This window comes from Leptonychotes weddellii, chromosome 3 (assembly GCF_054177405.1).
Source record: "Leptonychotes weddellii isolate Sample4059 chromosome 3, ASM5417740v2, whole genome shotgun sequence".
Taxonomy (NCBI): domain Eukaryota; kingdom Metazoa; phylum Chordata; class Mammalia; order Carnivora; family Phocidae; genus Leptonychotes; species Leptonychotes weddellii.
In genome coordinates, this window is record NC_138371.1 from 120140927 (window position 1) to 120157126 (window position 16200).

At 36.3% G+C, this 16200-nt stretch overlaps 1 protein-coding gene across 4 annotated transcripts in view; it reads left to right on the forward strand.

Moving 5' to 3' along the window:
* Window positions 1-16200, forward strand: part of INTS6 (integrator complex subunit 6) — a 106701-nt gene that overhangs the window by 78126 nt on the left and 12375 nt on the right. For 3 of the 4 annotated variants that reach the window (XM_006745846.3, XM_081814901.1, XM_031041964.2), the window contains 6 exons: window positions 1527-1653; window positions 2685-2827; window positions 3027-3258; window positions 8895-9266; window positions 10305-10398; window positions 12031-15521. In XM_006745846.3, coding sequence (XP_006745909.1) covers window positions 1527-1653; window positions 2685-2827; window positions 3027-3258; window positions 8895-9266; window positions 10305-10398; window positions 12031-12124 — 1062 coding nt within the window. In that variant the 3' untranslated portion in view covers window positions 12125-15521. Of the gene's footprint in view, window positions 1-1526; window positions 1654-2684; window positions 2828-3026; window positions 3259-8894; window positions 9267-10304; window positions 10399-12030; window positions 15522-16200 lie in introns of those variants that run through there. The other variant, XM_081814900.1, reaches the window with a different exon arrangement.

A 16200-nucleotide genomic window follows, 5' to 3' on the forward strand; every position in this document is an offset into this window, starting at 1 on the left:
AGTAATAAACTTGACCGTTATCTCACATTACTTGAAGCACTCATGGTCTTAAATGTAAAACCTAAAACTATAAACTACTAGAAGAAAACAGGAGAAAGTCTTTATGACATTGGGTCAGGGGTCATCGGAGATTTTTCAAATATAACACAAAAAGCACACACACAAAACTTGATAAATTAAAATTCATTAAAATTTAAATTTTTGTCTACAAAAGAAACTTTGTAAAATGAACAGGCAAGCTACAGCCTGTATCAAAAGCTACAGCATTTGTATCAAAATTTATAAAGAACTACAGCTCAGTGATAAAAAAATAAACATCTAGTAAAAAATGGGCAAAATCTTTGAACAGATACTTCACCAAATAAGATACACAAATTCGAACGAACACACGTAAAAAGATGCTGTACCTTAATGGCCGTTAGGGAAATGCAAATTAAAACTATAATGTGATCCCACTTCCCATCCACTAGAATGGCTCTACTTACTATATAACCATGTATTTATTATCTACATGAGAGAAATGAAGATATATGTCCATATAATGGATTTGTATGCAAATGTTCATAGCAGCCTTATTCATAATCGCCAAAAGCTGAAAACTACTGTTCATCAACTGTAAAATGGGTAAAAATATTCCATAGAAGGAATACTACTCTGCAGTAAAAAAAGAATAGACTACTGATACGTTAAAAACATGGATGAATCTCAAAACATCATCCTTAGTGAAAAAAGTCAGAAAAGATTTCATATAGCAAAATTCCATTTATAAAATGGAATGTAGGGCGACAGGAAGCAGATCAGTGGATGCCTGGGGATAGGAAAATGGATTGACTACAAATGGGCACAAAGAACTTTTCTGGGATGATCGAAGTGTTTTTAAACTGGATTGTGGTGATGGTTTCACAACTGTAAATTTACTGACACTCCATCAAACTGTATACCTTAAATGGGTTAATTTATTGTATGTGAATTATATATCAAAGCTATGTTTCTTCTTTAAACCTTCAGAGTCTTTAAAATTTGGAAATTCGTTTTATAAGATATTTACTTCCCTTGGCCAGAATATATAATAACATCTTGAAAGATGTGAATTTATTTGGTTGAACTCAATTTTAATCTTCAGGTTCCCAAAACAGTACATTAAGACTGCATCATAATTCTTTATTCTATTTTTAAAGCTAATGAGACTTGTATATCTTATTTCCAAACCTGTACTTCAGGCTAGAGATTTTAGTCTCTTTTAATTCTATATTTAAAAATAAATTTTGGGGGCGCCTGGGTGGCTCAGTCAGTTGAGCGTCTGCCTTTGGCTCAGGTCATAGTCCCAGGGTCCTGGGATCGAGCCCCGCATTGGGCTCCCTGCTCGGTGGGAAGCCTGCTTCTCCCTCTCCCACTCCCCCTGCTTGCGTTCCCCCTCTTGCTGTGTCTCTTTCTGTCAAATAAATAAATTAAAAAAAAAAATCTTTAAATAAAAAAAAAATTTTAAAAAATAAAAATAAATTTTGTCTTTGAATGTTTTTCAACAGGATTTGAAGCCACAGACATTTAGAAATGCGTATGACATACCAAGGCGGAATCTTTTGGATCACTTAACACGAATGAGATCTAATCTTTTGAAGAGCACCCGCAGATTTCTTAAAGGACAGGATGAAGGTTAGATCATGGTGTTAAATAATGGTATTTCTTTGGTGAATTTCTTTCTTTATATTAAAAAAGCATGATATGATAATGTAGCATTTAAAGAATTACTATAGTAGTATTATATTTTCTTTGTAAATTCAAACAAATGAAGTAAGAAGTGAGTCATCCTCCATTCTCGACACTTTTTTTCTATCATCACTGTTGTCCCAAATTCTATTCCCCAGAGGTGACAATCTTTGTTAGCAGCTTAGTTTCTTTTTTAAAGGTTTTGGTCATGCATTCACACACACACAAAATCATTTTCTTGTGATAACCTGGTATCTGGTGTTTTAACTTGGTTGGTCAGTACATGTCCTGTTCCTTCAGCTGTATCCGTGGCATACACTACATATCAAGTCAGATGAGAATTTAACTCTTGGCCATCTCTGATGTAAGCATTCCAACCATAGCTTTATATAAAGAGGATTATCTGTGTGATATATCTTTTCTGTAAATTTTGCTATAATTAAATTCTGCTTAATTGGAATAGAGTAGAAGAGACATTCCTTTTCATGGTAATGTTAACACATATTGCTTATTTTGCACACTCAAATAAACTGCAATATTTTTGCTTTGTTTAGAAGATAAAATCAATTCTTTCAAATTTTTACTTTTTTTTTTTTTAAAGATTTTTTTAATTTATTTATTCATGAGAGACAGACAGAGAGAGAGAGGCAGAGGGAGAAGCAGGCTCCCAAGGAGCAGGGAGCCCGATGTGGGACTCGATCCTAGGACCCTGGGATTATGACCTTAGCCGAAGGCAGACGCTTAACCATCTGAGCCACCCAGGCACCCTTAAATTTTATTTTAAAAATCTCAAAAAGACTTCATTTTTGTCACAATATTTATAGTGACAACATTCACTAATTTAGCACATATCGTAAGGGAAGACTTCCTAGAATAACACCAGGTAGTGTTCATATGTAAGAAGACATTACTTGATAATTAAACAGTGTTGTTTTAGTGAGGCTAACTTTTGTTGTTACTTTCTTCTATTTGAAAAGATCAAGTGCACAGTGTTCCTATAGCACAAATGGGGAATTACCAGGAATACCTCAAGCAAGTACCTTCTCCACTAAGAGAACTTGATCCTGATCAGCCTCGAAGGTTGCATACATTTGGCAACCCTTTTAAGCTAGATAAAAAGGTAAACTTGAAATGTTCCATTGTATAATTCATTTGTAGATTTAACAGTTCTTAATTTAACTAAAGTAAGCTACTTTTCTTGGTAGACTAATAAATGTCAACATACTTATAAAATAGTTGCTCTAATGGGGATTGGAATTAGTTGTGCCGTTTAAAGACTGTATGTAAATCCAGGGAAATTATATTCTTTTTTGTTATAGGGTATGATGATAGATGAAGCAGATGAATTTGTGGCTGGACCTCAAAATAAACATAAACGACCTGGAGAACCAAATATGCAAGGGATCCCTAAAAGACGTCGCTGTATGTCTCCACTACTAAGAGGCAGACAACAGAATCCGGTTGTGAACAATCATATTGGAGGAAAAGGACCACCTGTACCTATGACTCAAGCACAGCCAGATCTTATTAAACCCCTTCCTCTTCATAAAAGTAAGAGTTTTTTTAAAAAAAAAACATTATTTGCTGCTTTTTGTTTCTTTATGGGGGAAGAGATTTTTTAATAGATTATAGAAAATACTGATTGATAAAGCCCAAGAGTGTCTAGAGAAGATACTTGTTTCTGCTAATTAGCATGTAATCATTTTATATGTCTTTTTAATGAACACTTGTTGGACATTTCATATATTTATTATGTTTTATTATAGCTAGCATGATCTAAATACCATTTACAAGTCTTAAGTATTTCAAAATAACAGTTATTAAAGGGGCATTATCAGTATCCACAGACGATGGTTTTCAATTTCAGGTTAATTCAACAACTAATTGTTAAATATGTATGCTATTGTAAACAGTGCTAGGCGTTGAAGTATAGCAGTGAATGAGACAATAGTGATCTCTGCCTTCATTTATAATGAGTAAGGAAAGATAGTCATTGAATGTTTCATTAGAAGTGTGATGAATGTTATAAAAGGGAAGTCAAGTATGTTTTGGAAGCATTTGGTAAGAGGATTTAACTTATTTAGTTTGTGAGGTCAAGACCCTTTACTGAGGAAGTTATGTTTAAGCCAACATTTGAAGGGTGAATGGGAGTTGTTTCACTAAAGCTGTGCATTTAGTAGTAGTGCTAAGCAGTTTGCTGCATGCTACTATATGCTACAGTGGTGGTAAAGAAGAATATGTGCAAACATATACACTAAAGAGAAGGGATTAAAGGAACTGAAAGAAGCCTAGTATAGCAAAGGTGTTGGGAATAAGATAAGGTAAGAAATGAAAGATAGGCTGAGGCCAGATCATGGAGGGCCCTGGAGGCCATTGTAAAGATTCTAGACTTTAAGGACAATGAGAATCTTTGAAAGGTTTTGAAGAGCGAGTGACCTGATCTGATTAGCATTTTATAAAGACCAGGCCAACTGTATTGTGTGGAATATTGTTAGGGAAGAACAAGAATGGATTTAGGGGAACCTTAGTGAATTAATGATTGCATTAATTATAGGTAGTGATTATTTGTAGTTTATAACATCTTAACTGGAGAGAAACCAAATATTCTATACTTCCTGATAGAATTATATAGTGTCTTGCCAAAAGAAAAAGAAAGAAAGAAATTGAACTTTAATCTGATCAAGCCTCTAGATCAAACTACCAATTTATAGGAAATACAAGGGATAGAGAAACATATTAAATGACAAAACAGGGATACAATTGGCATAATCTGGATTGTGGGGAACTGTAGGACAAAGAAAATGGGGTCAGTATGTTGCCAGAAAAAAATGCATAGAAAAAAAGAGAGGTTACAGAAGGATTTTATAGGTTAAAAAGGTAGTTAAAAGACATATAAACCAATTACATTGTACGGGGCCTGATTTGGACCCTGAAACAAATAAAATCGAACTTTCCCTACAAATAGAAAATGTGTAAGATTAATTAGATTGTGGACATTGATAGGATATTTGATGTTGTTAAGTAATTATTATGGATGCACAGAAACTAGTTAGGAAACCCAGGGAAGAGCTAATGACCTGGCAGTGGAGTTTGGAGAACATGTATTTGAGAAATACTTGGAAATACCAGCAAAGACATGGTGATGATGGACTGGATATTGGAGCCAGGGCAAGAGAGGAGTTGCGAGATGCTGGGTAGACAAGGGTGACAGGGTGGAGTGGAAGAAGAGAGAATGAGTGAGTTTAGAAGCACCCATTAAATAGCCACGTGGAGATCCTGGGGTAGAAGATGGGTATTTTAGTTTAGACCGCCGAAGAAGAGACGGGGGAAAAAGAGGGAGGTGTAGGAGGCAGTCTTAACCTCCATTGGAGTGAATTAAATCACACCAAGGGAAACAATGAGAAGCAGCAGCCTAGAACAGAACTTTGAAAGTGCCAAGGTTAAGGAGAGAAACAAGGTTCAAAAAAGGAGACTTGAGAAAGAAGAATCCAAGAAATAGGAGATGAGAAGAATTTGGCGTCATGAGAGCTAAAGGGAAAGAGAATTGAGTGGTTGGTAGTCTCAGATACTTAAACAGATCGGTCAAGAGGATTGGAAAGTTCTATTGGTCTTTGGCTACCTTAGCAAGAGCCAATTCTGGTGGAGTCAAGGGGACAGAACACTATAAAGAAGTGGGTTGAGGAGTGAGAGATGAGAAAATGGAGACAATGAATGTAAATTACCAGTTTAAGAAGTTCAGCTGTGGGGAAAATTGGATAGCTATATACAGAAGAATGAAACTGAACCATTCTCTTACACCATACACAAAGATAAACTCTAAATGGATGAAAGACCTCAATGTGAGACAGGACATGACATGTCTCCAAAGGCAAGGGAAACAAAAGCGAAAATGAGCTTTTGGGACTTCAAGATAAAAAGCTTCTGCACAGCAAAGGAAACAGTCAACAAAACTAAGAGGCAACCCACAGAATGGGAGAAGATATTTGCAAAAATGACATTACAGATAAAGGGCTGGTATCCAAGATCTATAAAGAACTCCTCAGACTCAACACCCAGAACACAAATAACCCAGTCAAAAAATGGGCAGAAGACATGAACAGACACTTCTCCAAAGAAGACATACAAATAGCTAACAGACAAATGAAAAAATGTTCAACATCATTAACTATTAGGGAAATTCAAATCAAAACCACATTGAGATACCACCTTACACCAGTTAGAATGGCAAAAATTAACAAGGCAGGAAACAACAAATGTGGGAGAGGATGTGGAGAAAGGGGAACCCTCTTACGTTGTTGGTGGGAATGCAAGTTGGTACAGCCACTTTGGAAAACAGTGTGGAGGTTCCTCAAAAAGTTAAAAATAGAGCTACCCTATGACCCAGCAATTGCACTACTAGGTATTTACCCCAAAGATACAGATGTAGTGAATAGAAGGGCCATATGCACCCCAATGTTTATAGCAGCAATGTCCACAATAGCCAAACTGTGGAAGGAGCCGAGATGCCCTTCAACAGATGAATGGATAAAGATGTGGTCCGTATATACAATGGAATATTACTCAGCCATCAGAAAGGATGAATACCCATCATTTGCATTGACATGGATGGAACTGGAGAGGATTATGCTAAGTGAGATAAGTCAAGCAGAGAAAGACAGTTATCATATGGTTTCACTTATATGTGAAACATAAGGAATAGCACGGAGGACATTAGGGGAAGGAAGGGTAAAACTGAAGGTGGGGGGAATCAGCAAGGGAGACGAACCATGAGAGACTATGGATTCCGGGAAACAATCTGAGGGTTTCAGAGGGGAGGGGGGTGGGGGGATGGGTTAGCCTGGTAATGGATATTAAGGAGGGCACGAGTTTTAATGAGCACTGGGTGTCATACGCAAATAGTGAATCATGGAACACTGCATCAAAAACTAATGATGTACTGTATGGTGACTAACATAACGTAATAAGATAAATAAAATAAAATTTTTGTGTATGTATATATAATTGTAAAAAACAAAGAAGTTTAGCTGCCTTGGGGAGATGGGAAAAGAGAATGATAGCTGGAAGAAGTCATGGGGTTAAAGATGGTGACTTTGCTTTGTCTTTAAGATGACAGAGTTGAGCATGTTTAAATGCTGGTGTGATGGAACCAATAGATAGAGGTTGAAAATGAAGACGAGAGAAAGCATAATCAGCACAAAATCACTGGGAAGGCAGAAGGGAATGGTCCAGAGCCCAGATGAAAGAGTGCGGCTTCCACTGAAGCAGAATGGATGTGGGCACAAGTTTAACAGTGGGAAGTAGAGAAGTTCCTGTTTCACGGCTCTGCTTTTCTTTCCCCTGTGAAGTAGGCGACATACACTACCGAGAGGGAAGGAGAGATTTGGGAAAGTCAGAGATGTTAAGAGAGTGGAGAAGGTTAGAATGGTCTTTTGTGGGAGAGGGAGAGAAGGTTGTAATAAGATTGCTAGGTAGTGCTAAGATCCAGGAATACTTGGCTGGTGATGGTGATAACTCTGCAGAGCTGGATCATATTTCTCCAGTAGTGCTCATCATTGCAAATGCAAGTGTCTAGAGCAAGCAGATAGAGAGTCGTCACATTTGGAGTTTTGCCTGGCAGGTATCATGGGAGGACAATATAAAGAGAATTTAGGACACTGTTAAAAAGTAATACATTATGGGATGTAAGTTGGATAGATAAAAGAGGCATCTAGAAGGTAGGATCTGATGAATAGGAGGGAGAAAATGGAGGAGTTGCTGGAATAAGAGTCTGGCTGAGTTAAGAAAAACAGCGGGAGTCCTGCAAAGATAAGGCTTATACTCCTCTATCCATGGGTTTGTGTTTGATTTGCGAGGCAAACAAGATGAGAAATTAAAGAATTGAGAGGCCATGTTCTTGGCAGGTGATCTGCATAGACATTGAAGTGTCACATACTACAGTACTTCTCAAACTTTAGTGTGTAATTGAATCACCAGAGGATCTAGTTAAACTGCAGATTCTAATTCATTGTTTGGAGGAGGGCTCAAGATCATCATTTCTAGCAAACTCTCTGATGGTGCTAATACTGCTTGTATTTGAGTAGTAATGACTAGGACAATGCCCAAGGGACATGGGGGTATAAGGAAATCTGTGAACCAGGTGTGACCACAGAGGTGTACCTTGGAGATCAATAAAGCTAGTGATAAGGAGAGAGAGAATGAGCAGAGTGGCATAGTTGAGCCTCAGAAGAGCAAGAGTGTTACAGGAGTGCATGGAGAATATCTTAAAGTGGCACTAGAAGGTGAAGGAGTCAGTGACTCCACATCCTTATTTTAAGTCTGTGGAGAGTGTTTGAGAGAATGTAATTTCACTTCAAGTCTGAAAAGAGGAGCAGTTTCTTGGCCAGAGAGCTGGGTTTCAGTTAAAGCAGGAGTTGTTGTAGAGAATATTCAGGAAAATTTGCAAATCATGGAAGGGGATTTAGGGAGGGAGTCAGAAGTCTAAGGGATTTTTGTGGGAATGTGTTTACCTTTTGGACAGTAAATGAGGGAAGTAGAGATGACTTTAGCTGGTGTCCTGGAGGTTTGGTGACCAGTCTGGGAACTTCTAATTTAGCTGCTTTCTGTGGGGGGCCAGAGTTTGCAAGCTTTTTTTTTTTTAAGTCTAGTAATCTGATGAGCTGCTGTGGGCACCAGACTGTTCTGTGTTGCTCAAGTAACAAAGACTGGCTGGGTGGTTATAAGAAAAGAGTGTGCTATAAAGTGACCAGTTTGATGGTGTGTTCCCTGCAGAGTATTGAGCAGTTTGGACTTCCTGTGTTTACTTTTGCCTCTAAATGATAGTACGTGTATAAGGCAGAGGTTGGTTGGAATGAGCTAAGGCTCTCTGTATATTTCCCTAAAGTATTAGAAATCTACTTGTTCAGTAAAATCGCCATAAAATAAAGCAGAGAACTAAAAGTTGCTTGCAAGTATCTTTTATTTTTTTTCTCAAGGGCAAAAGTTGTACAGATTTTGTAAATGCTATAAATGTTTCACACTGAAATCCACCATCTCTTTGGCAAAGCTTAAGATCATATCATATTATTTGTTAATTTGCATCTGTCAAGGAGATTTGTTGTGATTTGCTGTAATATTATTTGTAGCTTTTTTTTTTTACTGTGTTCTTTGAAACTGGCTCACGTCATTTTTTTTCTTATCTTTGTTTTTAGTTTCAGAAGCCACTAATGATTCGACAATAGATGATGTGGTTGAAAATCACGTTGCAGACCAACTTTCATCAGATATTACACCAAATGCTATGGATGCTGAATTTTCACCTTCTTCTCCAGCCAATTTACTGGAACGACCAACCAATCATACAGAGGCTCTTGGTCATGACCATTTAGGAACTAATGACCTCACTGTTGGTGGATTTTTAGAAAATCATGAGGAACCAAGAGATAAAGAACAGTGTCCTGAAGAGAATATACCAGCATCTTCACTCAACAAAGGAAAGAAATTGATGCATTGCAGAAGCCATGAAGAGGTCAACACTGAACTAAAAGCACAAATAATGAAAGAGATCCGAAAGCCAGGAAGAAGTAAGTATAATTAGAGGCACACCTCGTATTTGACTTCTGTGTGTGCTCAAAGAAGAGTCAAATTAACTAAAAACATAGATCTGATTCTAGATCAGTGCTGAACAATGTATGAGCTATATAAGATTTGGTTCTTTATTCAGCCTACAAATACTAAGTATCTACTACATCCAGAGTATTATAGTGTAGTTATGGTAAGCAGGAGGGACTGAGAGCAGAGCTTAAAGAACACATAGATAAATTGCACATAGTTCCTACCATGACAGGAACCTGGAGTCCTGAGTATTTTTCTACATAGCAACTGCAATTGAATGTAGCAGCAAATCCAAAAAGATGGAGTGAATATTAGATGACTTCATATCTGTGAAGTTCCTGGCATAGTGTCTACCACTGCCTTTAAGGTTTAAACTATGATAGTGACCAGGGATGTGTTTAGGCCAAAAAACAGAAGTTATAAAAGCTGTCTGTTACGTGAATACTAAAGAACTTTGTGGGATAAAATGTCAATATTATTGGCATTCATTCAAAAGATGTTGACAAATCACCTGCTGTGATGATACAGTGACCCACGGGTGGTTCAGAAGTGGGTAAGACAGCCCTTGCCATTTAGGGGCTTATAGTCCTTGGCAGGGTTTTAGGTGAAAACTTGAAACTGAAATAGCACTTGTACCCATCTACTCCCTCCCCCATCTGCCCCTCCCTACCATGGGAACTGTAGTTTAGAATTTGAATTATAAGGATGGAGGCGCCTTGCTTCTTTTTCAGTGGCACTATCAGAAAGCTCTTCACTTATTTTTCTAAGCTTTATGTTTGATATCTTCATGGGAACTTTTACCAAGAATGCAGTTTTATAAGTTATTTTATCTTTGCTGATATATGATGAAATATATGTATTATAAAATTCTTAGTGGTGAAGATTTTACAAAGAATGTCTTGGTTTCTGTAGTATATCTTGATATAGTAAACTGCAGTAGAAAAATATTGAATAAGAGTGTGTAGAAAAGCCACTTAATTTTTTCTTTTTGCTTCTCTTGTTTTAAGAATATGAAAGAATCTTCACGTTACTGAAGCATGTGCAAGGCAGTTTACAAACAAGACTAATATTTTTACAAAATGTTATTAAAGAAGCATCAAGGTAAATAATCTGTTGCACATTTTGAAATGATTATGAAATGAGTCCCCAGATTACAGTCAGTATTTTAATAATCTCTATTTTGTACTTATGGTATCATGCATATATATGACACACCCATGTGTGTGTGTATAAGTTCTTCTTCTTTTTTTTTAGTTTATTGAAAGAATTCACTCAAAAAACAGCCATACAGATTCTTCACCAATTATGGACCTTTTCTCCCTACAGATTACAGATACTTGCATAATTCTCATTTATCCTACTCTGTGGCTTTTTGGGGGTCTTTATATTTAATAGCCTTTAATTTTTCTCCTTTGTATATTTGGACTATAGTTAATATTAATCATTGATTAGAAATAACCTTGAAAGACAATATTTGGATGCAGTTCATTTGTACGTAGGAAAACATGTAATTAAGGGGAGCAGAGTTGGACAAATGGGCCTTATTCTGATTGCTTCAGTAGCCCAGGATTATGTACTTTAATACAAAGAATGTGGATCAAGATTATGAAGGGTAACTATGAAGTGCAATTAACTGGAAAGCATAGTTGTATGAGTTTAGGGAGTACAGAAACATTTATTTTTCCTTTAAGACTTCTTTAGTATTCTAAGAAAACTTAGTGTTACCTGACCTTCTAAATATACCGACCCTCTAATAGTCCCCCAGTTTCTTCCATGCTACGCATAAAGGTATTTTTAGATAGAGCAGTTAATTTTTTTCCTTTTTTTTGGAGTGGCTAGAGCATAGGCCACTTTGAAGTTTCAAGATAAGGCCATAACTTTTCATGTTATTTATTTTGAGTATTTAACTGATTCTTTTCTTTATGTAACATTCTATCAACTCAAACTTCATCATGGATTTAGCTATATTCCTGGTGCCTGCCCTCTACTTCTGCCACCTTTTAGAGAGATGTGTAATATTATGGTGGTTATTCATATGAATTTACAAGTAGAGGGGAAGTGGGTATAGATTGGACAGCATTTTTGGATATTCTAAAAAGCATCAGCAGTATGAGTATTTATGTAGATGAATGCAATTTTATTCTACGTATTAGTGAAAAAAATTTCAAGTCACCACTTGAACTTTAAATGTTTGCTATAACCTATATCACAGATATCTAATTATCCTTGATTTGCTAGCTTTCAAATTATAATAGTAGAACTCAAGGGTTTTTTAATGCTACCATCCAACTATTCATTTCTTCTTCTGTTTTGTAGGGATTATATTCATACTTTTTTCACATTCCTTTCAACATTCAACTTTTAAAAAGCATCAGAAGCTATTGGAGTCATTGCTTTGGGAGTCCAAATTTTGTTGGAATATTTGTAACCATTGTAAATGTTAGGGGTTTTTTGTTTTTCTTTTTGGATGTAGAACAGATAACTTGCTTCTGTTGTACCTGGGCCTGGATTCTTTGTTTTAGGAACAAACTGTAATTCTGCATTGATAAAATAATTTGCTTATTTTCCAGTGAATTTTATATATCATAAAGTTGTTTTTGCATTTTCATTTTCCTTTGAAAAATCTTCCCAAGGCAGTTTCTGTCTTTGAAAAACAAAATGAAACAAAATTATACTGATCTGTATCCATTAAAAAGAAATTGAGAGTGCTATTACTTATTTTTTTTTATACAGGTTTAAAAAACGAATGCTAATAGAACAACTGGAGAACTTCTTGGATGAAATTCATCGAAGAGCCAGTCAGATCAACCATATTAATAGCAATTAAAAGAAAACAGAATGTGGCCACTTATTTCACTATCTTCTCCAAATACAAAGTAAATACAAGACTGTTGTGATCTTGCATTCATTTTTTGACATGCATTGTTGGCTATTTGAAATACTAAGAGCAAGTCTACAGATCCTTTTTCCATCATTTTACAGTGACCTTTTCTTCATTTTGGTTTATTTTTGTAATGTGAAAAATATCACTCTAAAACACATTTTTATTTAACAAACTAAAAATATTCCTCCAGATCTCTTGCTTGTCATTGACTCTTGCGTGTCAATTTCCCTCAGGTTCTATTTTCTTAAACCAACCTTTAAAATTGTCACCTCTGTTAAGGTTGAACTTTGCCAAAAAAAAAATAAAAAAGAAGTTACTTTGTAATTTTTGGGGAAAAAAGCACATACATTAAAACTAGGTAATGTTTTGTATATACAGTTATTTTGGATATATTATTGTAAGTTGTACAAATGTATTTTGAAGAATATTTAAGAAAAGCACTTTTGTTATTCCATCAATAAATGCTCTATTTTACTCTTGTGTGGTTTAGGAAATAATCACATTTAAAATCATTTAAAACCATCTTAAGGGTAATGGAATTTTAAAGGCCTTGCTTTTTAAGCATTGGAAAAATACACCACTTGAAGTTCATATTTGTTAAAGCTAACTGTAATTACCTGTTACATAACCTGCATTGTCTTCTTACTCTATGTTCTTAGATTTTGTTGGCCACACCAACATATTCCCATTTCTGCCTAGATAATAGAAATGACGGTATCTGGGGCAAATAGGCAGGCACCTTAAAAGCTGTTTAAAAGCAAAAATCTTTAATACTGGTTTCTTTACTCCCAACACTTTTTTCCTTTCTCACTAGGTTTGTGGATGGCACTAAGTTGAAGCTGTTAGTTAGGGAGTTGTAAGTTTGGGGGGCATCACATACTCTGAAATGTCTAGTCTTTAGCAGCTTGACGCCATGCTTACAAAAGTCCCACAACAAATTGGGGGTTCAAAGGGGATCTCTTTGTTCTCCTCTGCTATTCTTACACATATAAACTCCATTTTGTTTAGAGGCTAAATGGAAAGCAAACATTTAAGATGACTTTGCTCATTGTGCATTCCCCCTGAATTACCCAGGATAAGGAAAAACCCAACACTGTTCACTGTCCACTCTCAGTCCAACATGACCTCACGTGTCTTCACTGAGGACATGACCCTATGACCAGACTCACTCACTCACCTTTCATAGATCACTGCTGTGCCTTGTAGTGCTTTTGGGTAGAAAGGAAGGTTAAAATACATTTAGATTAAGAGAGGGCAAAATAAATTTATAAAATTATAGTAAAATTGATGGACTTTTAGTTTCATAATATTTGAAAATCACATACCCTTATCTTTTTACACTTTAGCAGAGGCTTTTTAAAATATCAAGGGTATAGCAGAATGCAATTGTAACTTTTTATGAAGAAAAGCATAGATGAAAGTGGAGAACATGCTCGAGATCTCTTAATTTAGTCTAGGGGATTTGAAACTCTCCCAATGCTGAAGACAAATCCTGTTGAGAAAAAGAGGCATTTAATGTAACGTTACATAGTATTTTCATATGCAATTCTTTAAACCTTTTTTACCTCCACAAATACCTTTAAAGCAGGATATCATTTAATAGATGGAATTGTTAAGGTAATTACCTGCAGTCACTGCTAAATTCAAGAGCTACACAAAATCCAGAATATACTGTCTGGTCTTAAATTGTCTTTATGTATATTTTGATTCTGTGATTAATAGAAGGGATTACAAGTCATTCAGATAAAAGTTCATACTTAACAAGAATATTTAGGAAAGGGATTCAGTCTTTTCCAATGTTTAGCAGCTTTCCTTATCAGGAAGTTCTTATTTCCCTTTTACAGATTGCTGATGAGGTAATGATCCTTTAAACCCTTCACCTTTATTACATTTTTTGGGATGAACCCTAGAAGGAGTTGGGAAGAGAAACAGTTTGTTCAGTCTCCTCTTTCTTTTTTTTTTTTTTTCTTAAGATTTTGTTTATTTATTTGAGAGACAGAGAGAATGAGAGACAGAGAGCATGAGAGGGAGAAGGGTCAGAGGGAGAAGCAGACTCCCTGCCGAGCAGGGAGCCCGATGCGGGACTCGATCCCGGGACTCCAGGATCATGACCTGAGCCGAAGGCAGTCGCCCAACCAACTGAGCCACCCAGGTGCGCCCTCAGTCTCCTCTTTCTTAATCTCTCTGCCATCATACTCTATGGTCTGCCTCATCCAAAACCTAGTCACAAGGTTTGAAACCAATCGAAACTCAAGCTTAATATCCCATCTTGCAGGGTTTTTTTACATTTTAAGAAACTGGGCATATTAGTTAAATTAGTAAAATACTATAGAATTCTTGTAAGCAAAGGGGAGGGAGGGAGTATATTTCAGGGGAATATCATGCCTCTTAGGTCCTTTAGATCACTGGGTGGCTTTAGGCTGGACAAATGATATTCTCCAACAGTGTAATCTTGAGATTAAGATCGTTTTTCTTAATGTTCCCATATGTATCCCATTTGTCAATGGATTCATTATTTGCCCTAAACAGTAAGATTTGTCAATTTGGTGTAATGAAGGCTGAGACTGATTTCTATCTCTTTGATACCACTCTCTCACCAGAAGAGTAGCCACCTTGAATCATGTGGGCAAATACCTGCCAGAAAGAGTAAACTCACAAGGACTAGATTTAGATGTGTGGCGGATTATGGAACTGGTTTTGGATTAGCCTTTTATTTTCATTGTTTATTGAGGCAGTTGTGAAAACTCCGATCATTGAAATAGTGGTGTGTCCTTTACTAGTTCAAAGGTTTTACGTCATTTTTATGCAGTTGAATTCCAAAAGAGAAATCGTTCTCTTTTAACTGTCATCATCTTTTATTGGCTATCAGCTTTTGACAATGACCTTTCTGTTCACGTTTATAGTCCTGTCTCTGTTTCTTGAGGAAGTAGAACCTGTCGTTTTTTTCATCTTTCATTTTTTTTGACATGTATCCTTTCCAAGAGAGGGCTCTCTGTTGCCTGTTCTGAGTGATAAGTGACAATTTCATCTAATAAACATGGGGTTGGAATGATCATGGTGAAATCCTAGGAGGATATATTCTGTTGATGGACTTTTTCTCCCCAAATAATCCCAAAATAGATTATTTCCTAGTGAATGATTATCTTCATCCTTTTTGTCACAAAAGTGTTCCTTTGATTTCTAGCACAAGTTACAGCAGTATGCAAATGATTCTCAGATAAAATGATGTTGACAGTATTTCCTTAACAATTTGTGTAAAACCTATGCGTAATTCTCATTATTCTAACTTTTGACTTTTTTTCTCTCCATAAATAAAAATAATGCCTGATGTTTAGTTAAAGTAGATCCACTTTTGCTTGATTTTGTTAGTCTTGTTCCATCCTATTTCTTTTTAACACATTGTTTCGACTTGCCAACAACTCTTTACTGAGAATCTCTTTTCCTTCCCAGGCTGATAAATAATTGTCGGGGGGAGGGGGAACATTGAGAGGAATAATTTGAGTACTTTGTTCATTGTTGAAGCTGAAAGGACCTCTGCTTGTCCTTCTGATGTGCTCAGGCTTTGCCTGTACCATGCCATCTTTGGATTCTGATGAGATTGTATAGTGGGTCTTAGAAGTACTAGGCCAAACACTTGATTTTTGTGGCATTTCAGCAAGCGTGAGAAAGATCAAGAGAAAAACTAGAAATCCAGGTGCATTCACTAGAATACGGGGGTTGCTGAGTCAGAAGACTACTTGGATATGCTGGTGCCCTGAAGGAACTATCTTTTGTCCTACAGTGATGAGAAAGCAAGGCAACAACTGGGGGAAAATCAAGATGTATCATTTATTTTACTTTCATGATCTTTCTAAGTCTCCCCAGAAGTAGAAGCCTGAATTTTTAAAAATCCACATCAACTAAAAATGAGCTGAAGGAGAAGTCAAAAACTACATGGAGGATATTAGTTTCCTTTGTAGTTATGGAATACTCCCCTTTCTCAGGATACGCGACAAGAAACTGGGAAGCTTCTGAAGCCA